This window comes from Plodia interpunctella, chromosome 23 (assembly GCF_027563975.2).
Source record: "Plodia interpunctella isolate USDA-ARS_2022_Savannah chromosome 23, ilPloInte3.2, whole genome shotgun sequence".
NCBI lineage: Eukaryota > Metazoa > Arthropoda > Insecta > Lepidoptera > Pyralidae > Plodia > Plodia interpunctella.
Window position 1 is genome coordinate 6,828,729 of NC_071316.1, and position 26,306 is coordinate 6,855,034.

The window sequence follows — 26,306 nt, forward strand, 5'->3', positions numbered from 1 at the left end:
AGTACTTATTAAATCCATAAAATAAATAGTAACAGGCCCATTGGGATGGATTTTTCAATTTCTTGCCACAAATATTTGACAATAAAAGTCAAGACAACCGAATTTAATTGTGACTTACCATGGATATAATAAGTACTTCGGAGTACCTACTAATTCCATTTCACGTTCTGGCTGGTGTCAGAAGCGCATTATTTTCTCTTAGAATAACGTTAAAAATTTGGTAACGTTAAATCCAAACCATAGAGTAGGCTTAACGTTATTAACAAAAGTAACGTTATGCTGGGTAACGTCCTGTTCATGAAAAGTTGTGGTACCAAACTGCCGGCACTGCTAAGAACTTTTTGATACAAAGTACATATATTGCTATCTAGGTTATATATCACATTAAAGATTGCCCTTCCTGTAATTCGCGCGTTGAAATCTATAGCTATACGGTTACCATCATAGATTTAGAAAGGCCCCTCCGTGCAGCGTTGTTATAAGTCTCCCAATACGAAGAAGGTTGGACCACAAACAAAAGCGACCTTCTCATAAGTATAAATACATACAATGGTAAATTTAATAACGTTATTAATTGTGTTAGTAACGTTAACAAGTCCTCTTGTTGTTTTAGCCGGCTACACGTGATGTGAGTCATAACGCCTGCCTAGTGTTGCCAAATGTTCAACTTATCGCTTTTTACACTATCAATTACTTTTGACTCTACAAACCGCATGGAAAAAATACAATTTCAAACTTTATCATAAACTTAAAATACTGTTTAATATTATTTTTCATTGAGCAAAATTCTTCTAAAAATAAATTCAGTTTTCATATTGCCTTATTAATCATTACAAAGTTAAACCATACGTAATGCTAAAGTAAATTTAATCACTATTGCATTAACGACGCGACGAGATAAAACATAATTTAGGTAAAAGTGTGCTTTTATTTTTTTATGAATAACAAGATATATTTACAAAGTTACGATTAGGTAATTTATGGTCACAAGATTGTATTAAGAATGTAACGCGATACAATTATTGAAAGCATACTGTGGCTCGATAAGTCAAGTCCAAACTTCAGAACGAGGAATTTATATTTGATATTGTATAACATTATTGTATTACATAGAAAATAAAATGCCTAGTGATCCGAAAACATTAATTATACTACTTCATTAAGGTAGCAGAAAACGTGTTTATCTATCTCTAAGTTGTTAGTATAGAAGATAGCCTTTTTGTTTCTTTTGAGCCTTGGTTTTATCATTATTTGATAAAAAAAAATGTAAAAAAAAACACGAAATATCTTATTTTCATTTACGTACCGTTTTCATTCATAATTATATTCATAACTTTTTCTATAAATTCAACGTTATGACGAAAACTCTGAGTATCGTTTATATATAATGTATTGAACACATTAAATTTTTCAAATTAATAAAATGTACCTAATTTCGTCTGATATTAATGTTAAAATTAATCTGGCAACACTGTATCCATTCCTAACCTAATTCATTCTTGCAACGAGTGTCTGTCATTTGTTTTCATCTGGGTAGAATTTTGAAAAATATAACAAAATGCAGCCCCAAATCTTGGTTCTGAAGGAGGGAACAGATCAGTCGCAGGGAAAACCTCAACTTGTATCCAACATAAATGCCTGCCAAATCGTTGTAGATGCAGTGCGAACCACATTAGGCCCCCGGGGTATGGACAAACTGATTGTAGATCATGCAGGTAAAGCTGTTATATCTAACGACGGTGCCACTATTATGAAGCTGCTTGACATTGTCCATCCAGCGGCTAAGACGTTGGTAGACATTGCAAAGTCACAAGATGCAGAGGTTGGCGACGGAACCACATCCGTGGTGATCCTCGCTGGTGAATTACTGAAACGATTGAAGCCTTTTATCGAAGAAGGAGTGCACCCTCGCATTATCGTGCGTGCGGTGCGTACCGCGGCCAGGATCACCGTGGAAAAGGTCAAGGAACTGGCTGTGAAGATCGATAACAAAAATCCCGAGGAGAAAAAGGACCTCCTTCAGAAGTGTGCGGCCACAGCGATGTCATCCAAGCTGATCCACCAGCAGAGAGGACACTTCTCTAAAATGGTGGTGGATGCAGTGCTGTCTCTTGACGCCCCCCTGCTGCCTCTGGACATGATTGGCATCAAGAAAGTGTCAGGTGGAGCCCTAGAAGATTCTTTCCTTGTTGCCGGAGTGGCTTTCAAGAAGACATTCTCATATGCTGGCTTTGAAATGCAGCCTAAGAGTTATGATAACTGCAAGATTGCCCTACTCAACATCGAGCTGGAACTCAAAGCAGAGAGGGACAATGCCGAGGTCCGTGTGGACAATGTGAAGGAATATCAGAAAGTTGTGGACGCAGAGTGGCAGATACTGTATGAGAAGCTGGCCGCTCTGCATGCTAGCGGAGCACAGGTGGTGCTCAGCAAGCTGCCTATCGGAGACGTGGCCACTCAGTACTTCGCAGACCGTGATATGTTCTGTGCAGGCCGCGTGCCAGACGAGGATCTGCGCCGCACGCAGCGCGCCTGCGGGGGCGCCATCCTGTCCTCCGTGCGGGACTTGATGCCCACAGCGCTTGGATCCTGCGCACACTTCACTGAAAAACAGGTTGGTGGGGAGAGATATAACATCTTCACTGGTTGCCCGGCCGCCAAGACATGCACGTTGGTCCTGCGCGGCGGTGCCGAGCAGTTCCTGGAGGAGACTGAGCGCTCCCTGCATGACGCCATCATGATCGTGCGCCGCACCATTAGGAACGATGCAGTGGTAGCAGGCGGCGGCGCAATCGACATGGAAATATCGAAGCACCTTCGGGAGTATTCAAAGACTGTGCCCGGTAAAGAGCAGCTGTTGCTCGGAGCTATCGCTCGGGCATTGGAGGCTATTCCCCGGCAGCTTTGCGACAACGCAGGCTTTGACGCGACCACATTGCTCAACAAACTGCGGCAGAAGCACCACCAGGGCGCTGTCTGGTACGGAGTGGACATTCAGAAGGAGGACATCGCAGACAACTATGAGAGCTGTGTTTGGGAGCCTGCTGTCATCAAAATCAACGCGATCACAGCCGCATGTGAAGCCGCAGCTCAGATCCTGTCTGTTGACGAGACAATAAAGAATGTGAAGAGCGGAGATGGCGCTCCGATGGCGGGCGGCCGCGGCATGGGCAGACCCATGATGGGATAGTTTTAGTAACTTAATTATTTTAATTATTCATACTTGCGATTGCTGGGAGTGACTCTGTTAATGCTAACTTCCTGCCATTATTATATTTTCAGCTACATAATATGTTTTAAGATCTTCCTTATAAATTTAAACATAAAATGGCAGACATAAGAGTTATTTCCAGTAAGCACAGCGCTTTACTTGAGTATTGTGATTGAGAGTAACAGTTAACTCTATGGACTGACACGAAAACAGAACACAACTAAGAAGTTAAGATAATTTTTCGCCTGCATTACATTTAATAACAATAATGCTTTATTATAATAAAAATATTTTTAATCTCAACATACTTTTGTTTCAATGCATCTTGCATTATAATAATTGTAAATTACTATGTATGTTTGTCCGCAAACGTCGGTATGTCTGTAGCTGTCATCATAAGAAGTTGTTGAAAAAAAATTATATGGTATGCCATTTTAAAATCAAGTTAATTAATCGGCCTATTATGTGATCATTTGGATGGCGAAAATAAAATTCAAGCAATTTAAATAATATAAGCAGGTCACCAAAATACTTTTTTGGCCAGCAAGGGTTGGTCCTTAGAGTACGTACTCTGACTGCTCTGCCCACTGGGGTCCACTGGTTCAATACAAGGGCATCCAGCATTGAATTCCAATTAGGGAACTTCTCGACGGCAGCAGCAAGGGAAACCTGGTGCTTCGATTCGTTCAAAAAAAGTATTATTACGTGTGACGAATTAATTTATTCCGTTTAATATGGTCCTGTGTTAATAAAGATAGCTAGATAGCTCGATGACTGTTAACCGTTGAGGAGTTCCTTTGTTGGGAGCCATTCTGGGTGTTACCCTTATATTAATCCACGGAGCTGCTGCAGGACTCTGCAATATTTACTGACCTATATTTAGCTATTTTAGCTAACCAAATATATTTTTCGCTTACCAAAATACGAATACTTTGGTGACCGTTAAATAAGACCCCTTGTTAATTGGCTTGAATAAACACAGGAACTTGGTTTAATAGCTCCAAACATTACCCACATCTACTCACAGACTTAAAAACTTCCTTTAGTCAAAGCGTTTGTTCAGAAATTAGACTTCACATTATCTTCAAAGCTGCGAACTACTAGCACGGTACGATCACAGTGCTGAGAAAAATGCCGAAGGAAGCTAATTTAAACAGTGTCGGTCCCTAATATATTCTTACCAGAAAGGCTTTCCTTTACGGATTTTTAAATACGTAGGAGACAGAACTTTATCTAAGTAGTAGGAAGTACCTAATAAGCAAAAAGCGGGCGCCCCGCTGCAGCCGTTGCCGACAACAACGTTGCCGATGTTATTGATAGTTTCTCATAGTGCCGCGGGAAATTTCATGTTATTTTTATCACCACGAGAAAGACTTGTGGTGATAAAAATAACATGAAATCAATTAGTCAATTAGGTCAAATATCTTAGGTCAGATTAGCGTCCTGTCTGGTATAAAAAAAACTGACATATATATGTGTTAACTTCAAGAATCTAATCTTACTTTACCTAGCTTTTTTTATTTATTAATAGTTTAGCTTGACTTATTCTAGCCAGATGGAAAGCAAAGACGAGGTTTCAAAAAATGCCTATTCTCTCTTGCCTTAAAGATCCCTAAATTTAGGATTTGAGAAATATCGACGCGGAGAGGAAATTCCATTCCTAGGTCTAGCACAGTGTGAAGAAGACTGGCTCGATATACCTAGGTGTGACTATTGAAAACCGGCTTCACCTAGAACTAACCAAATTCAAAATTCACTTATTGACGACGACGGCTTCCAAAGCGCAGTTGAAGAAGAAGCGACGCAACAAACTTCACCGCAGCCTTTTCTCCATGAACGTCTAATTAACAAATATAGGTCTTCATACATATATTAAAAATAAGGAGGACGAAACGATAAAGGACTAAATTTAGTTCTAGCTGAAGATAAGCACGCTGAAATTTCGGTGTAACCGATTGAGACCGGCTGCACCTAAGTCTACCCAGCAAAACCTAGGTGTCGTAGTAAGTGAACACGAAAAAACCCGTGTGCAAAAACTAGTGTCTGAGAAATGAAGTCTCTGTCTCTCACACTACTCTGTGCTCCGCTGCGCAAACCTCATAAAATCTTCCTCAAACATACTACATAATGCACGCAACAAGACCCGCCTAATGAGTTTGAAAGGGATAGATGTTTAGTGACAACGTAAGAGCGAAAGAGTCACAGTATATGCGCTCGGAAATGCGCATCACAGCAGAAGGGGACGGCGCGATTTTGAACGTATAATCAGGAGAGGGAGGGGCGAAGCGTGGCTGCTGTTGGTCCAAATGGTGAATTATTGAACACTACGACCGCCCTTTGGGCTGCGAGTGACGCGGGGGTGAAACCCGAGGCGGGGGAGAGGACTTCGCGCGCCTTTCCGACGTCACACCAATTTTGAATTTGGAACGGCCATCTTAGCCGCGCTGGCTGGAGCCCGGTTGCTCTTTTAGTGACAGTGACAGTTGACCATAGACTTTTTGTTTTTAAAGTGATGGGTATTAGCGTTGTGGCACATTGAGGATTGACCGCAGGTTTGTATAATTAATTCATTAATTTTTATTTCAACAAACCGTTATTCTTATGGCCCAAACGGATCGAAGGATCAAAACGTTTTTCATTGTAAGAAAGCAAACCAAGTCTAGTCTAAGTTACGCACTACGGCGCGATGAAATAGCATATTGTAGGTAGAGCCTCTGCCTGCGATCCTGCATCCTATTCAAAAAATAGTTTATGTTTACGTTGTACGAGCAATCGCACATTATTATTTACATGTAGGTCAGGAGCCAGGGCCCTAATTTACGCTAAAATACGTAATTAACATAACTTACTCGTTTGGTTATTAATTACTTGGATAGGTAAGTGCAGTCCTTGTTCTTGTGGTTAAGATCTAAGTGTCTTTACAAAAACAATTTATAAATTGTTTTATCCCTGCTCAGTATTTACGAATTTTAAATTAACTACTTAATAGGTCGTGTCTATGCTTTGCATGACAAAACCGCCATTAAATTGTTGCTCATTATTTTATTTCAAATACATATTTCTCATTTTATAGAACACCTATAAAATGTCACGGTAAAAGTTAATTATATTCTATCCCATAGCGACTATTATTTTAAAATCTGATTTTATGTGCTGTAGGTAGTGAGTTTTCCCTCATCTTTGCGTTCCCCAAAGTTCTTTCGGGGCTGTGACGTCGCGATGCCCGGAGTCAGAGTAAAAAGTGTAGCCTTAAAATTACGACCACTGGCTTGACGTCAACCCTCCTATAAATCCTAAACCCCGGCTGCATATACCTATCGGCATTCTAAAGTAATAACCATTGCAATATATCATTATTACTTACCAATAATTATTATATACTTATTCGTTATTATTCATACGAATTCTTTCCTGCATTTAAATTGCCGATATTTTCAATATTTTCAATCATTACCGAGTGACCAATAAACGTACAGACAAACGATTTAAGTAATAGGAACTCTATTTTTTGGAATGGATGAAACTGTCAAGACAGGATTGCGTACAAAATGCGCAAAATCCTGGTGAATAGGTTTGTAGAGCCAGAAAAATTAAATAACATTTATCTCTGCTACTATATTTTCAATCTCAAAAAGATACAGAAAATAAAAAGATAACAATTTAAGAAAAAAAAATTTATCATCTCGTTTTGACGAGAAAGAAGGACATATAAACACAGTTTCTTATTAGTTATTTAGTATAGATGGAAGTATGGAAACAGCAGTCTGCATTTGAATCATGTTTAACTATTTGAAAGGGTGAGAGAGGCAGTGTATATACAGGGTGTTATGGCAAAAGACAAAAATTATATTCGAGTGATATATGGCAAAATTATATTCAGGACATAAAGATGACGCTGCCGAGCATGCCTACTACTATGATGAACTTTAAAAATCCTATCTATCATTGTGTAATGCTGCGACCGCACTTACCACGAAGATTTATCACGACAGGTTTACTGCGAACTGTGGCGTATTCAAACCTTGGTGACGAATTATTATTTTTACGTATGCTATTGTAATTGGCATTATGGTCGCGTTGCGTAAAAAACACTACAAACCAACTTATAAAAAGTAAAATATACCTATATTTGCAAAACTAATATGTAAGAAAAAATGCTTGAACATCCGGTGACCGACGCATTCACAGGAACCACACAGTAACCGATATATTTGGAAACACTTCCGCGATCTAATCCCCTACTTTCTTCCATTTACCGCGGATTATCGACGGATTACCGAGTTACCGACAAACGGACAGACGGACACTGCAGACAGCCTGACGCCGACATGATTTGACTATTTATATGTTTGAATGTTTATTGCGTACAACATAATTATCTTACTAATATTATAAATATTATAAATACAATATTATAAATGCGAAAGTCTGGGAGGATGTATGTGTCTATGTATATTTGATACTCTTTCACGCAAAATGTACTGGACTGATTGTTATAAAATTTGATACACGGGTAGAACCCCCCGGGGCCCCCCGGGGCGCAGCTAGTTTATAATAATATTACAAATGCGACAGTCTGTCCGTCTGCCATGCATTCACAGCTAAATCACTGGGCCGATTTTGATGAAGTTCTAATAGACCCGGGGTCAAACATAGGATACGAGAGCGGGCAACAGCTACTTAACTGCTAACTGACGTAACACCTATACATGGATTTTCACAGAATGTATTCCTAATTCAATCCGTGGGCATTAAATGGAATGAAGCACACATAACGACCTTCTTTGCAATGTTAATGGTGTGGCTTTCCATTGCCTTCTCTATTTCACACACAAGATGATAAATTATCGATTAGAGTGCAGGTTTCCTCACGATGTTTTCCTTCCCCGGAAGCAAGCGGTGGTCTACGAAAACACAAGAATAAATTTTGTATAGCAACTCTCGTGGCATGCGTAGGATTAGAACCTAATTACCTCTTCAAGAATTCAGAAATTATTCAAATGTAGTAAAAAATGTAGACTGCTCTATTCTACAATCAGCGAGGGCCCGTCCGCGAAGGGTCGGCAGTCACCTGAGGCCCAGCTGATTGTCCTGCGATTAGCTCACTCAGAGTAACAGGATCACTGCGACCTCACGCCCTCCAACACAACACTGTCACAGACAATTAACTGGGGGAGTGTGATGTAACTAGCTGGTTGTAAAACGATTTCAAATTTTAATATTTCTTCAAAATATTATCCAAGGAGATTTTCCTGAATACTTTCAAAACTGCCAACAACTTTAGAACTTTTTGAATAATATTATTTTATCTTCTTCTATAAGTACATATAATAGGGCTGTAAGTGGGCTATGTCTGTACACAGATCTTAAAGCAAAATAATTACGGTGATCGTTATAGGACTAATAGATGTAATTTTTTTTTAGAATTTTTGTTCGCGCATAAACTACTGCATAGAATTAGATGCGGTTTTCACAGCTGTACCTATACAGCTGTGAAAACCGCACCTATACAGCAGGTATACCAGATTTTAAGCTAGACTATCCCCTAGGATAGTCTAGCTTAAAATCTGGTATAGGTTTCATCGTGATACTTTACTTACTAGGGCGAAGCTTACTTCGCTTATCTTATCCGGTCCCGTAAATCGATTTTGAAAACTTCCAAAGTTACTAAAACTTCGGTAATTTTCTTCTCTTGTCGTACTTTTCAAACCGTCTATAGACTCCGTACGCTTTTCCTAAGGGGCAGGTATTAGATAACATTTTCCGAGGGCGTTAATGAGCTCCCTGGTTCATTGTCCGGAGTCATACACCGTCATACACAGCTCACTGAGCTCGTTGTGTGTAATCGAGAGAGCGATGTTATTGGGTGAGTTGATTTGTTTGGACGTGTATAAAATATAATTGCTGTTTATAATCATATTTTATGAAAGAAGGGTGCGACACGGGGTGTAACTAACTGTGAGACATAATTTCTATTAGGTAACTAGTTCTCTCTAATCTAGAGCCTTTAGGAGGCATCCATCATGTCTAAATGCGATCCAATTTAAACTGAAGTCAATTTTTAATACTAATGGGATTCATTTTAAGTTAGGTTAGGTAGGTAGTAGGAACAAAAATTGAATATGAGTATTCAATTTTTCAGGAAACAAAAATTGAATTGCGCTGCATTTGAATCGTTCCGTAAAAGTTAAGGTGTAGGATTGCAGATCATACAAATGTATTTAAATATGTATTTTATTACCTGTATAAGCACCCACTGTGGTGTGTATGAAAAGAGTGATGAGTTACTGTATATTAATAATATAGTACAGGAATATGAGTATTCATATTTAAGGAAACAAGGATATATAGGAAACGAGTGATATTTGTCAGGATCGTGGCAACGGGAAATCCCTAGTTTCTGTCTACCTCTATGAAAAAGCGTGACAATATTTATATAATCCCCTACTTTTCAATAACAATAAATAAGTAAATATATATGTATAAACTAGCTGATGCCTGCGACTTAGTTCGCGTGGCCGATAAATTTTTGGTATGGAGTCAAAATTATTAGAGAAATTTAATTGTACAATGTAACGATACCTATACATACAAATATATAAATGTGTTTATCATTTTACACGTAACGATGCCACGGACAGACAACAAACACAGACACTGTATACCATTCTGTTTGGGTTGGGGGTTAAAAACGAAAGTATTCTTAACCATCCACTTCCTTTCGGAAGCGACAAAGCTTATAATACACTCCATCGCTTTCAATTCTATCACTTTTTCAAAAGCTTCTTTCACCGCTGCCGCTGTGCAGCATTATTATTACCTTAAAGCGACTATTTGCAAACTAGTGGGTAAACTATAGCTATTATACCACATTAGCGCTAAATTCTCGGATTTGCCTCTCACAATCCAAGTGTAGTTCCGTCGGGTACGACCACTCTTTAAATCCTTTCAGAAAGGGAGTTAAGTTTCTTTGTGTATTAAGTAGAAATTAAGTTACTTTGTGTAACACTTTCATTTCGATTGAACAACGCAATTATAACAAATTGGAATGAAAAATATATTTATCAAAATTCGGATTACAAACAAAATTGAGATGTAAAAATGACAGAGTAATGTTAGGTGGTTACCTAGGTAGGTAGCTTGTGTAGGATCTTTGAAGAATTTTTTATGATAATAAGAGTTTTTTGTAATTCTTTTAACAATCACAACTCGTGTCATCAATAAGTAACCTTAACCTTACCTTACCTAAGTAAGGTACATCCTAATTTTAAGGATTTTATTTAATTTCGTGCTTCTCTGACGTAACAACTTCAAAATAAATAAAGTTTCTTATAAAAATTATAAACAAAAAGGCGAAAAGTCCTGAGTTTCGCGGGCATATTTAAATAGCCTACTTGACTAAATTAAAACGGTAGTATAGGGTAGGAGCCACTCCACGTCAAGCATGTCTAAATTGATTTACATATTCCGTGTTAGCCCTGAGGGATATTTTACTATAGGTACAGTGTAACAAAATATCCATCATGACAAACATCAGCTAGGTAGGTACTGCCTAACATTTTATAGCTCTATCAGTATGTCCACAAAAATTTATTCCTTCTAAAACACATCACAAGTCTCATTACGACATTTCAATTAATTCCTTACAAATCAGAAGCTATTACAAGCGACAAACATTTCCATTACAAATTATTTTATCCGCAAATTACACCGACCCCAAATAAACAACTTGTATGAACCGCGTATAATAACGACCACTCTAGAAGACCCCTATTTGGATACAAATTTCATAGAAACGTTTCTAACGTGATAGTTCAAGATATAGTGGTCGTTTTTAATGACCTCTGACTTGCCAAAGAGATTATCGGATTGCGAAAGAGATAGATATATAGTCTGCTGAATGTGTGAGCGAGACGGATAGTGATTAAGGGTGGATTACGGTGACGGATGTCGGCGGCAGCTCGCGATGCGAATTTAATGACATCTTGAGTTGACAGATGTCAAATGATGGCGCGATTTGCGGATTTTCGCTCTATGATTTCGAATACCAAATCGAGTGTTTTTTCTTAGATTTATTGAAGATTTGATTGTAAGAAAGGGACGTTTTGGATTGAAGTATAAAAACGTATTCCGGTGACAAATTCATAAATATCGCGCGTTTTGATGAAAGCATCCAAGTTTTTGCGATATTTTGAGCCTATTATCCACTTGAAATGAAGTACCTACCTAGCTTCAATAGGCATTGCAAGTAAGATCTTACATATTGTGTAAAGAAATTACACATTATTTCTTTCGTCGAATTATAATCTTGTTCCCTTAAGATTTTTTATAAATATAGTTAGGTTTACCTATCTACTTACGTTTCAAGACAACCATGAACGACTCTAATGAAATCTACCACCAGTGTAACACACTCGAAAAGAAGAACACTATCTGTAAGTTCGATATGTTACTTATGGCTATCAGATACTTTATCAGCAAGCGACGAAAAAGTCCTTGATCTAGTGTCAATTTTGTAACATCATTGTAACAATGTCTGTAAATCAAATTAAAAGCTGGAATACACCTTATTTCACAGCATCCCCGGTAAATAAACCACATCATCATCATACTCAAATATAAACAAACGTACAATCAAACAGTCCATTTATGTAATACGGAAATGTTTATCTTGTTATCCCTACGTGTCAAGGGTGATCGCAATATCCTAACAGCTAATATCACTAAATATCTCATAATCTTCCATCTCCACCCTTAAACCAACCCCCTTAAGTAACTCCTAAACTAAGCAATTATTAACCATAATACCAACGAAATAAGATTCAAAATTATTTGATGAAAAAACAAAGTCCTTACCTACACTCAAAATTGTACTTTAAATTGTTACGCACAGGGTATAATTTTGTTGGATTAAAAAGAAAAATCTAGGGAAGCATACATAAAGTATCGTTAAAGATAATTAGGGTATTTTGATTAAGAACTTTAACTGGGTATGTTTAAAATTGATTTTCCATTAAAACGAAAAGTACGTAATATCTGATATCTGAAGAGCTCACCCGAGGGATGGATTTAAATTCCAGGAACTGTCATTAAATAATAATAAATAAATAAATAAATAAATAATAAATATATTAGGACAAATCACGGATCAGGATTGAGCTAGCCCCAAAGTAAGTTCGAGACTTGTGTTACGGGATACTAACTCAACGATACTATATTTTATAACAAATACATATATAGATAAACATCCAAGACCCGGGCCAATCAGAAAAAGATCATTTTCCATCATGACCCGACCGGGGATCGAACCCGGGACCTCTCGGTTCAGAGGGAAGCACTTTACCACTTCGCCACCGAGGTCGTCATTACAGTAATCCTGTCTAACAAAATTAAAATTTTGTACAGAAAACATATATATCCAAATTTATTTTGTAGACAATAAATACTGCTCTCTATAACTTTCATGCTCGATTTAAAATTACCTTAAAATTAAATTTTTCTCCTGATTGAATTATTGATGATTAATCAATAATTCAGTATTTCACGTATTTTACTATTTTTGATGTAGTGGTAAGTAGTTGTAGTTGAAGAACTGGAACTTGATTGACGAATGAACTGATTGACATAGTTAAAAGCTCTTTTTACCGCCGACGGATGTGAAATATACAAGGACAAATCACGCATCATAGTCATTTTAATTTAATTTCCTATGTGATACAATTTCTGCAATACAAGCATACAGCTAAAACCAACATTTAGATTTCAGCGACATATAAAACGAATCCTGATCCTAATATATATATACATAAAGTTTGAAGTATGGTGAAGGACATGGGGTACCTCATCTCAGAAAAATAACTGTTTCTGTGGGAAATTTACGCGGGCGAAACCGCGGGCAAAAGCTAGTATTACATAATTCAAAAATCGTCTCCGTAATGATATTAGTTCAATGTCACATCTAATCCAACGCGTCAACTTATCACCGGTAATAATGATAATGGGTGATGCGAGATAGCGCAGGCCGCGGTGATAAGATGGCGGCGATAAGCTCGGCCGAGCTTCGAGAGCTTTTCATTTTCTAAAAGAAACTTGGTGAGCTTTAAGGGAATTAACGTTTTGCTGGCAAGTTAAATTTTTACCGACTTTTTTATCCGTCACCGTGATATTGTATACAGTTAGTTCATAATATAACCTCGCGAGATTGTAAGTTTGCAAATTGAATAGGTTCTACATGTACCGTCAATTTTCGATGGAAATCACTACATCATAACTATGCTACATAGGTATAAAAAAAAGTCGCTACCCGCTGTTTGTCTGTCCCTACCTATAATAGACAGTGTGATTCTTCAGGAAGGTGTAGGTATAATGAAACTAGCGACCGGTCCTGGCTTCGCTCGGGTAAAACCATATTTTTTGTATTTTATTTTGGAAAAACAAACAGTTACGTAATAAGGCATAATAAGTAAATCATTATCAGTAAACGGTAAAACATTCCGCGTTGAAATCAATAAAACATCGGGCAGGTGTGGTTGTTGGCACAAAAGCCAACAGCGAGCTTACCAAAGCCATTGTCTCAAGCTCCCTCGCGCTGCGACCGTTGCTATCGAGCTTTGAGCCTTGTTTACCAAACACTAATGTTATGAGTTCATTCTATGTGTAAAAATAAAACTGTACAAATCGATGGAGTCTAATATATATTATCTACTAGCTGATGCCCGTGACTTCGTTCTCGTGGCCGAATAATTTTTGGTAAGGAGTCAAAGAGAAATTTAACTGTACAGAAGATGCTCATACGACTGAAATATATATTTCCTATAGTTTAGCTGAACCATTGTGACTCTTCTTCGGGTGTTCCAGATCTTCGATTTTTATACATCAAAAGGGATTTCCTAGCATTTCCATATTTCCTATAGTTTCTCTGGACCATCATCGGTGTGCATCAGGTGTTCTAGATCTTCATTTTTTTTACCTCAACAGAAAATGCTCATCAGGCTGAACAACTTTTGTTAAGTCGTTATTTCTATATTTCCTATAGTTTAGCTGTGCCGTACAGCTAAACTATAGGAAATATATAATAGATAAACATAGTTTTTTTTCAAATTCTTTCTCTGTTACGATGTAAATGTGCACGATTTTTTTTCTACTGTTTTATTATATGTATTGATATAGAATATAATATATTATAGTATCGTCGAGGAAGTCACAATGTGATTTGTCCTTATATGTTTATATTATTATTTATTTACACTTGCTTCCTGTGCGGGAAGGCATAACACTTGCTATTATTCTAAGGAAAAAATACTACAAATATTTACTTATATCCCAATGCTATATATAACAACAATGCTATATATACTCGTAATAACATAAAAAAATATTAGCGAAATATCATAATTAGCTTCTTCTCAGTTTGGCCAGCGACCTCCACGTCGACCCTCGTTCTCCAGATCGGAAACTCTTGTTTTTCAAGAGTTGAAAACGAAAAAAATATATTATTATTATTTGTCTCTATCTGGCGATCTACTCGAGCCCCGCAACGAAAAGAGAAACTTTCTTACCTTTACTTTCGTACTTATGACAATTCGGCATGAAAGAAGGGCGGCAATCCCGGGAGAAGGGAATTAATTACAATCAAATTTTTATTAGGTACTTAAAATTTTAAACGCAAGTTTTTTATTTACTTGTGTAAATAGAAAACTCGCGTTTTTATTTGGATTTGTATCCAAATAAAGTCCTGAATTATCTTACCTACCTATTTGCGGTAGAAAATAACAAAGCTTTCGGCTCTATTATTCAGCAGGGACTAAAAGCTTCCCCCTCCCCTTCCACATCAAACCCGTGAAACCTAAAGCTCTAAGTTCGAATCAATTGATCAAACACACCACCAATTATAATTATTTGCGTGGCGCGACTCGCGACCATATTTCTCGGGTTAGCGGATTCGTGCGCCGTTTGGGCTTATTCCAGTGTCGACACAGTTCTAACTCGCCATATAAAAATACGCATTTAATATTTAAGTCTTAGCTTTACTATACATTTTGTAGGAGCAAAATTTCTTTAATAGTTCAATAGATTAGACTAGACAGGTCTCATTCAAATACCAACATTGCCATGGGTAGTTTAATTATTCTAAAGCTTATATTATATTATTCGCATTGACAAAAAAATACATTTTTGCAGCAATAAGGAAATTATGGTAAAGGAAAGAAAAATATATTGAAGACCTTATTAAGTAAGATATGAGTCGGTTAGATAAAACAATCAAGTTTTCGATTTGTTTTACAAAAATATATCGTTGTCGAGGTTTCGAGCCCAAAAGTAGGAAGTAAAGATGACAATGATGATGCCTAATCGGGAACGTGTCGAGAACGGAACGAGACCCCGCGGCGTTCCGTTTCGCCCTCATTGTCCCCTGGCCCCGCGGGACGGGGACATTGTTTCCCGGGTCTAAAGTGGTCTGTTGTCTGAATCCCGGTCTGCAGGGAAATGTGCTTCAAGTGGTTTATTAGTTCGATTGTTAATTAAAGGCAGATGTTTAGGTAGTCATATTAAAATTTACATAAATAATCTGCTAGGTAGGCATGTTCTACTGTTCTTCGCTTTCCTGATATTTTCCACGAGGTCAATAGAAGCTATCATTTTTATTATCCTTCTTTTTACAAGCTTTTATTTAACTTGCAATGTATGTAGGTACGTAAGTATGTATGTTCGGGCGGAATCTTGCAACTCAGTTTTGCAGGACTATGTATTTGGTAATACATAGTCTTGTGACCCGGTGCCGGACCGGGCCCGGTGCCGGACTGGGCCCGGTCGCAATGCGCCGTTGCGTCGACGCAGCGCGTAACGCTGCATCGTACTCCGTTGTTTTCTATAGGGTTTGACACTGTAATGCGCTGACGTGCGTCGATACTTCATACAATTTCTACATTCTACTCATGGATTTAGTAAGTACTACGGAGTACCTGCTAATTCCATGGTTCTACTGCGTCGATCCATCGACAGATGTCAGCATGACGGAGGACGTCGCAGCAATGGGAACACGCCCTGAGTCTCTGTTCTGTGCAGCACACGACCGGCGGCGCGAGCGCGGCGACCACCACACAAAGCGGAGCTTGAGGGCGCATTGTACTTACTGTTTTAAGTAAATTGCGTCGGGTGCCGGTGTAGAATAACGACAGTGCAGATATAAGGTCATATATCTATCGTACTCTCAGAGCTAAATTAGAGCTCAGTTGTGATGCGACCTCCTCAGTTATGACCTCCGTCGACGGATCGCCGCAGAAGAACTACATATTCCGAAATCGACACCAAGATAACATTGGCCTCATATTTTTATGATATCTCTCAAGCCATAATTAGATTGAACTTTGTAAATTTCCCTTCGGCCACATTGGAAACTATCGTTTGGAAACTGGTTTCCTAACCAGATATATTTTTCTTCATAACAATGTGGGTACACACTAAAGCAATGTTATAAGCATAAAAGCACTATTACTTAAGTCTTAATTAATAAATAATTAAACTTATATCGGAGCCCAGGGTTCGCTTTCCTACTTTTTCGTGCGAATTGGAGACGAAAAAGTAGGGAAGTTGATCCTGGCTGGGCTCCGACGCTCAACAGCCATGGAAACATCCGGGAATGCGCTCAGATGAGAGATATATACTTATATATTTATATTATATATACATGCTTAATTTTGTATTTATTCTGTATCTTTATTGTCTCTGGCTCTCGGTGTTTTGTACCGCGCGGCTGGGGTTGTGTTTGGCGGTAGTACCCTTTTTGATGAAGTCTGCTCATTGTCCGCAAATCGTTTGCAAACATTTCTCGAATTGGTTTTTTGAAAGGATTCGTGATGCGGAGTGACGAAGTGCAGTATTCAAATGACGTTACGAGCGCTAGGAGGATGTTTTATTTTTATATTTTGGCCTGCGCTATCTCTTGAACAGATATTTACTTTAAAACTCTCAATAAAGTAATACCTATGTTGTTTGTGTATTACTTGTCAAAAATTAAGAAAACTGAGATTTCCACCCTGTTATTGCATTGTTTAAAACGTACATTAGGCTAAGTATACCTTAATTAGGTAGTAAACGTACATAAGAAAAAATAAAAGATTGGTAACTACTACTTTGTACTATTATACTACGGTATACTATATATTGTACGGTACTATTTTGACCTAGGAGGGATCTCCTAGCCGAAGTCGTGGCCTGTGTCAACTACTTACTAGGCATACGATAACACGCTGCTTGAACTACAATTAAATATTCTAATTAACCAATGACGTTGTGTTGTGACTCATATCATAACCCTAATTCCATCCATACATAAAAATCAGCGCCCCAATAATGGTCATGACACAATAAAATGATTGTAAAATTTTAAAAATGTTTTGTCCACAGATGCGATGCAGCCGTTCCAGACGAGCGGCCGCTCGGACGGTCCGCGCGAGTCCTCGCCGGACCGCGCCAAGTCCCCCGACACCCCCGCACCCCCCGTCCTCAACTTCTCCATCGCCCGGCTCATGGAGCCCGACAGAAAGAAGTCCACATCACCTGAAGCACCGCCGCCATTTTTGTCTTACGGAGCGCAACTCCTCGACTCGGCGTTTAAGCAATACATTCCCGCAGCAAGGAGACAGCTGTCTCATTACCCGCTTCTCTATTATGGTCCAGATCTAATATCTTTAACTTACGCCCATCAGTTACATCTACCTAGACCCCCAGCCCCGACATCGCCGGTCCGACCGCAGAGCCCTAGGGCTCCGGCGGCAGATCATGCTGTATCGTCCACGACAGGTCCAACTCCATCACCGGCGAAAAACAAGTCGTTCGCGTGCGGAGACTGCGGAAAAGTTTTCAACGCACATTACAACCTGACCAGGCATATGCCCGTCCATACTGGAGCCAGACCATTCGTCTGCAAAATCTGCGGGAAAGGTTTTCGACAAGCGTCAACTCTGTGCAGGCATAAGATCATACACACGTCAGAGAAGCCACACAAGTGCTTGACGTGTGGAAAAGCCTTCAATCGGTCGTCCACCTTGAACACCCACGCAAGGATCCACGCTGGATACAAACCCTTCGTATGCGAATTTTGCGGCAAAGGATTCCACCAAAAAGGCAACTACAAGAACCACAGACTGACCCACAGCGGGGAGAAAGCGTACAAATGTAACATCTGCAATAAGGCTTTTCATCAGGTCTATAACCTAACTTTTCACATGCATACTCATAATGAAAGGAAACCCTTTACTTGCAGCATATGCGCGAAAGGATTTTGCAGAAATTTCGACTTGAAGAAGCACACGAGGAAGTTGCATTTAGGAGCTGGTGGATCTAACAATGGAGACTCGTCGTTGGACACTCAGGACGAGTCAACTCAAGAGGCTGCTCCGAGCCCAGCGGAAGAAGTCAGCAGAGCAGCTTTTCGTCCATTTTTAGGGTCCACTTACCCCCGACTGCTGGACGCCTCGCGTATGACGGCTCCCAACACTTTCTTTTCCAAGTTGTTGTGACCAGGGGCTCCGTATTTTAATAGTTTCGGGGACTCCAACGAGTGAATTGAGAAGGATTTGATTGTACAGTTAGCTAATCATGTAGTAGCATATATGATTTTAAGAAGAAGCCGAAAACTTGTCGTCAGTCTGTAATTGGCTTGGAAAGTTTGACGAACGTGTGGTCTGAGGGCCAATTTCAAATGAAGACAGTGTTATACGACAATTTGTTGTTTTCATAAATTTTGTTATGCAAAATCTTAGACTTTGGGGTAAAAACTTATCTGTATGTATAGTTTTTGAGATACAGGTGGTCCCTCAGACGACACTATGACGACTGAGGGCATTTCGTAAAACATCGTAACTCGCTTATTTGGCTTTCACTAAATGTAATTCCAACTGTTATAATTCTTTTGAAATATTCACTAAATCCCAAACATAATTTCATAGAATTCCAAGAAGTGGGTCCTCAGACTACACGCTACTACATTTTTATTTCATTCCAAACTTCATTTATTCATTCCACGACGACCGAAATTCCTGTTTCCGATATTCTCGACTAATTAATAATTGACGTTAAAACGATTTTCCTGGATTAAATAATGTATACTTTCGGAAATAAGCGTTATCAGGAATAATTGGAAAAGAATGCAGTTTATTGTGATAACCTCACTAGTTCATTAAACGAGTTAACTAGTCAAATGTTGTGTGATTGTGGATGGTCCGAGCATCAATCAATCAGTCGAATCATTTATAGTGGTTGTATTAATTAGATCTGGGTTTTGATAGGCATAATTGTGTCTATTCTCCATCTAGTCTTATGAGAACTACAATTGAAAACTCATTGAGTGAGGACAGGATTTTGATATTATATTTGATAACGTTTGCTGAATCGATATCCCGAAAAGGAATTTCACTGAAGCGTTGAGAGTGATAGGATTGGTCAGAAACGAAATTCAGAATATTTATATAGTAGAATTTGTAACATATTAAAATGGTTGTAAATATTTTAAGTCAGTATGATGTATATAAATGTGATGTATATTAGATAATTATTAATGTAAATATGCTCAGAAAATATCCCAGTGTGACAACTAAACCTCGGCACGAAATCGTAAATGTGGTACTTTCCCCCAATCGCGCTTATACGTGAGTCATGCCCCATTGCTCCGTAGTCCTATGCCACATTGACGTCCGTTAAAGGACCAACGCAAAACAACGTGGACATTGTTTGAAGTCACGACGTACGTCAACGCACGTCAGTGCGTCAAAACCTATAGAAAACAATAGAACACAAGAGAGCCACAACGTGCTGTGCGCTGTCGCAACGGAGCGCAACGGAGCAATGGGGAATGGCTCTTACCGTGCTGACATGTTTCTAACTTTTAGTTTTGATAACGGCAACGTTCGTTTATGGTTCAATTTCGATCCCAGAATCTGTTGAACCATTTTCGCCATTCAGAAACGGTAAAAAATTGCGGATCGATCTTAGTTCAATTGCTATCCAGCTGAAATTATTTGTGCGATCGAAGGGCTTGTGTAACTCTGCACATCAGCTACTTCAGGCGACAGCTACTTCAGGCGATTACTCCTCGCAGAATAGCGCCAAGCTATACTACTTTCTTTCTACTGAAATTCTTTATGTAGTGTGGCATATTTTTATAATTTTATTATTATTAATATGTGAGGTGACGCAAGTATGCGGGAAGTAATCGCCTTAATATTGGCGCTATTAGCGTGATATGAAGATCCATTCAAGGCAATTTGATATGCAGTAGACGGTAGGTACATTTCCGTTAAGACATATAAACCTTTCAATTTAACTGACACGGTTTTCGATCGAATAATTGACTTATATTTGGGAATTTGTTAATAAGATTATTAATTAGATACTTTATTTACATTACGTGTTAGCGGCCGTAGTATTCAAACTGCAATATGAGATGTAATTAAATATAACTACACTTTATGAAATTCACTTTTTATTCAATCCTTAATTTCCCAAAGTGTAGGGCACAGGAGTATCGAATCCCTACTCCCGCCCGTGGTGTAGGCGCATGCGCATACTCTCAACCTCAATGGCGTAGTGGTCACAACGCTCGCCCGTGTCGTCTGGGTCAATATTCCCGTCTGTTTTCACAAATATTTGTCTGTGGATTTGAGTGGATATTCATCAAATAAAGTTTGTACCATCAATCATCATCTCTGGTTATTATAAAACTCTTCTGTAACTGACAGACAGACAACGCGCAGACAAACCTACTGGGCGTAGAAATGTCTTAGATCAGTCTTAGATCATCCTCGGAGAGTAGTATACAGTTATTAAAAGATTCAAGACAAATTCAGGAGCAAAAGCTAGTTTTACAAAGAACTTTATGAGAACTGAACTATTAATTATTATTAGCGACAATAACAATGGAAGACCGTCATTCTCATTCAATAAAAGTGCCATTTTAAACAATAAAACTGCGAAACTCAGTATAAACAGAATTACTCTCGAACCCACTTCCGGTTCCGGATCAGCCGTTATCGGAGTCAGTTTTGTAAAGCGCGAGCTTTTGTGAGCTCCGGCGGGCTTTGTAAGCTCGTGCTCACGCGGCGCTTTGTGTGAACTGCACAGTCCAAATTATATAGGCGGATCGCCCTTGCAGTGGCTCTCAAACTATTTATGATCAACTAGCTATTGCCCGCGGCTCCACCCGCGTGAATTTCTTACGGAGACAGCTCCTTTTTCCGTAATGAATATATGCTTTTCCGTACACAACTATATGTTTTATTTAAAGAACTTTACTGCACACAATTACAAAAATATATGTACATGTGGTGGACCTAAGTTCTTTTTCATTATATGTAAGTACGCCAAATGTCTAAGATTTGAGTAACCAACTTCTTCTTTGCGAGTCCACAGCATTTGGCAACGAGAACATGTCAAATTATATCTTCTCAAAATAGAACTCAGTGGCATCACTTCTAGCTGTTATCCCATCAGCGCGAGTCCAGGTACAACCAGGTGTTTGGGATCTCAGGAACTCAAGAGAAACGAGCAGATGAGACGTTGTCTGCGGAGAGACAGCAAATCTTAAAAATATATTTTATCTATCAAACACCCCTTTTACATTTATAATATTGGGATTGGAATTAATTGTAATCTACAGGGTTACTGCGGTATCTAACGCATAACCTTCCAAAGGCACATAAGGTACATAGAGACAAATAAACACCTTTTATTCTACGACTTTTGCCTAAACGTAATAAATACAGAAATATATATTTTTTTAGTTTTAATGTCGTTTCTATAAAACGTTAACTCTATGTTCGATTCCACTAACTAACGCTACTGTACTGTCTCATGTGGCTTGTCTATTATATAGAGTTAGATGTGTAGAATCGCAAATTAGATTGTATTTTTTTATATATAAAAAAAACTACGAATCACGAAAAGTCGTAGATTAAAAGTTGCTTGTTTTGATGTACCCAAATAGTCTTTAGGAGGATTTGCGTACCCGTATAAGCTCTGCCTCGCTTCGGACGGCCCCGGAAATAAGAAACTCAAATTACATATAAAATTTGAGCTTCTTATTTCCCGCTCCATGGTGTAACTTTTTTTGTTTGGTTTTTGATTTCATAAAATATCTTTAGATATTTTATTATCTAAAGAGACTGTAATTATTAATTATATATAGTTTGAGAGCCACTGTCCACACGTCGCGTTCCCAAACTGCAGTTAGTAACTCGAGTCTAATTACGAGTTACGAAAACACCGTGATCGCGCTGCGCTTTTGTCAAGCTCCGAGCTTTGTAAAAGCACAATGCGCGGGAGCAGATTGACTTTAATCACGCGACCGTTGAGTATTGTTCTTGCTAGTTGGGGTCGACGCTATAGTTTAGGAGAAACACTCCATAATGCTGGTTGATTCGGATATTTGATTACTGCAGCGCAGACGGCTCTCAAGTGGCAAACAATTTAACCGTTATATAAAAATTCAAATCATTTATTCAGAAATGATTTCTCACAAGCTACAAACTACTGGCATTTCGGAACGACCACTGCTGAGAAGAAAAGCCGAAAGAAACTCATTTGAACAGTGTTGGTCCCTATCATGCTAGATCGGCTTACCATTATTGTTTCTTACAATTCTTTTTTCTAATAATATATAAAAGTACATAGTCAAAAAGTAAAAAGTATATCAAAACAGCTAACAACTAACTTAGACTGGCTGCGGAAGCAACCGGAATAGCGCTCTGGTGAGGGAATTACTAAACTTTATACGCATGTTAAGTATTGTGTGTACTGCGCTATAAAAAGCATAAAAACGAGTAGCCATTTAGGTAACTAAATCGAGAACTAATCGGGAAAAAAATGGTAAAACAACCACTACGCCACAAACAAATCCAATTGATTGTTTGTGTAGTGTATCGTTTGTGTAATTATTAGGATGCTACGGAACTGTTGACTACAACGCCTAATATAATTATATTTTATGTAACCTGTATAATTAACCGAAAGATTAAGGAGTCTTAAGATCCGATCCTAACACAATTTTTCAATTACTCAACTTAGGTATATGATACACATCACTTATTGACGTCAAAACATTACTTAAAACGAAGTAAGTCTACCGCCGACTTCCAAAGCGCAGTTTAATAACAATCAAGTGGACAAACTTCACCGCCTCCAACCTTTACGAGTATTCATAAATTTTAATCTCTAAAATTTGCCATAGATTCTGAAAACCTTCTATAGGTTTTCCGAATCGCTGATTGTAAACCTAGCCTTCCTGTTTCAGTCCGTACCAGTAAATTTCAGCACTCAGCCCCTAACTACGCGTGTCATGACACAGCCTCCGGACAAAAGCGAGCTGCCACTTGAACACGCCCGCACATTGTCTGGGTGTCTTCCATCGTGACATTGCTACGAGTAGAGCTATGACGCAACCAATAGCCGTAATGTTAATGAGATAAATTGATCCTTTGCAATATGTACCATTAGAGCTTTTAAGCATTTACATCGAATAACAAAATTATGTCAAAAAAACGAATGAATACCATATGTATTCATTTTCTTTTTTCAACTTTATTTTTTTTAATTATAATTGTATACCATGTGGATATTATCAGGTATACTGAGAGACGGACTTGGCTTAGTTCCGGCACCTCTGAAGGAAATTGTTTAAATTACCTGTCAACTTATATCTAGTACCTATTTGTGTATACAATTGAGGAGAAAAATAAATAAGCATGCCAGTGAACTTCTAAAAACTTATTAGCACTGAAAACATTTTAAATGTCTTAAAAGCGAACTTCCAATAATAAATATCGAAGATTCATCAAAATAAGATAATTCACTACCTTCAATGATTGAATGCAATTATGAAAATAATAAATCCATCTACACAATAGCTCCTAGCTCGAGCTACCGACCCTAACAGGATTGTCGACGCATCACCCGGGGAGCCTGACGCGACTCGACAGTCGAGGAGCCAGGAGCATATTGTTCCGTTTTTTATTACTCACTCCCTAGCTCCCCGACTAACCCGACAATAACGCGGATCTGAAGCTCTTCAAGACCCGCGGGCATGCAACGAATATGTAAGCAACAGAAGGGACGTCTGAATTTTACGATTCCCTGCCTAACTTTTTCCTTAAGTGAACGTGACATGACATTCTTCTTCTTCGACCAGTGTGCTGTGCACCCACCGCTGAGGGTAAATCTCATTATGCACTCGACCGACATTCATTATGGTTTTAAGCGCTCCGACACGCACATCCGAGTCCCTTCCCTTCCATGAGAATATAACATGAGTTTTAAATACATACCTACCTACATACCTTTTAAATTTCATCAAAATTGGACCAACGGTTCATACATACATACAAAAAATGTATTTTTGCCCATGGTAGACCTCGCTCGCTTCGCTCGCTCTGTCAATTATGTAAGATAATATATATACAACGATATATATCTTGACGTTTTAAGTATATGAATCATGGAAACAAAAAGTCGTTTAAAAAAAGATTTGATGGATCACTTGTCCATTCTATATTGTCACATACTCTATGAAGTTATTGTGATTTCCCTCGCTTTTTATATGATGTGTTCATTGGAGTGCAGTTAGCATAATGTTTGTGCCCCTCAGCTAACTCGTGTTTATTGCCAGTAATGCAGCCCGTGCGTTGTAACTATTCGATTGCTTTCGTTCGAGTGGTCGTAATGAGTTTTTGTTGATTGGTTGAAACAATATGGTGGTTATTAAAGTTTGTTATTAAATGTTGGGATCCTTAATAGAGAGGTATTGTTATGAACAAAAATAAAGGTTAAAAAGAAGGTATAAAAATATGGAAAAACGAACATAACGAGACTGGATATGGAACAGTTACTTTAACTAATGCCAATAAATTATTATTAATGATTTCTAGTCTATCTCATGAGAAATGGTAGGCTCTGACAAACCGAGCTAAATTTTTTGTGAAAACGCAACTCTATAGAAAAATATGTATAACAGACCCAACAATGAGATGGGTCTCATTATACGACCTTATAACTGCCGATGACCTTCCGATGTGGAGATGGAGACGAATAAGTTGGAAAGCGAACATTGGGCTCCGACGCTCATCGGCTGAGGAAGGAACCGGGTAAAGGCTCAGATGAGAGAGAGATTTACGATACCATCTATTATCTTTATAGAGCAACATAAGTAATGAAATATATCAATTTTTCAATAATGGCGAGGCACTGCGAGTTTCCGAGGCGACGCGCGCCCTGGGAACGCGACCAGCCGGTGCCCTTATTCTGACTTCAGATGATAATATACATCATTTACAAGAAATGTGTGACAGACTTAGTTTTAAGAAGTTCATGTGTAGCACGCATTGCTGGTATACCGCTGCAACAGATTGTTAGTAAATTACTCAATCACGCAAATTGTGCCGAACACATTTCTGTGACATTTGGTACACGAAACTGCAATCCATATTTTAGTAATATACATTTTTGTGTCGAGATAGTTGAAGGGGACATAAATTTTACATTTAGCCGCGGTTGAATGTGATTGAGGTTTGCCACCATATAAAAATATTACCTATGGTATGTACCATAATGTGTCTATACACACTATACCTTATATATTATTCTTGTTCAATTTTCGCAATATAACTCAATAACTAGTTACCAGAATAGGGCCGCGCGCAAACATTGCAAACGAGGAATTTGCACAAAACGCGAGTTTTCCTACAATGCTGTAATCCAGCTTTGTCTGTACAATACTGTACAATACAATACAGCTCCACAATCAGACGTAAGCCTATTAGGGCGGGGGCGAGTTCGCGAGAAACGCCTCAATAAACAGACAAACTGGACTGATATGAATTATTGTGATTTTACACAGCTCTCTAAATGTTTAATTGTGATTTAGCTATGTAGGTGGTACTGTATGTGAACCTGCACACACTGTCTCGTGTGTCTAGTAGATGACGTCACTACATCAGTGTCGCGAGAGTCGGAGGCGAGTGTGGATGTAGGAGACGGTTATCATAGGACATCGCCGAGCCAGTATAATTAGGTATATAGGTAATTCAAGTACTGATTAAATTTGTTT

At 38.5% G+C, this 26,306-nt stretch overlaps 2 protein-coding genes across 2 annotated transcripts; both read left to right on the top strand.

Moving 5' to 3' along the window:
• The first annotated feature begins 1,477 nt into the window (after nucleotides 1–1,477).
• CCT7 (Chaperonin containing TCP1 subunit 7) lies at nucleotides 1,478–3,518 on the top strand. Its single transcript, XM_053763157.2, has one exon. The coding sequence runs from the start codon at nucleotides 1,559–1,561 to the stop codon at nucleotides 3,188–3,190; it is 1,632 nt and encodes a 543-aa protein (XP_053619132.1). The 5' UTR covers nucleotides 1,478–1,558; the 3' UTR covers nucleotides 3,191–3,518.
• A 2,078-nt stretch (nucleotides 3,519–5,596) lies between these two features.
• LOC128680226 (fez family zinc finger protein erm-like) lies at nucleotides 5,597–20,665 on the top strand. The gene is made up of 2 exons (XM_053763226.2): nucleotides 5,597–5,763; nucleotides 17,618–20,665. Exon 2 carries the CDS (start codon nucleotides 17,623–17,625, stop codon nucleotides 18,730–18,732), a length of 1,110 nt encoding a protein of 369 aa, XP_053619201.1. The 5' UTR covers nucleotides 5,597–5,763; nucleotides 17,618–17,622; the 3' UTR covers nucleotides 18,733–20,665.
• The last annotated feature ends 5,641 nt before the right edge of the window (nucleotides 20,666–26,306 follow it).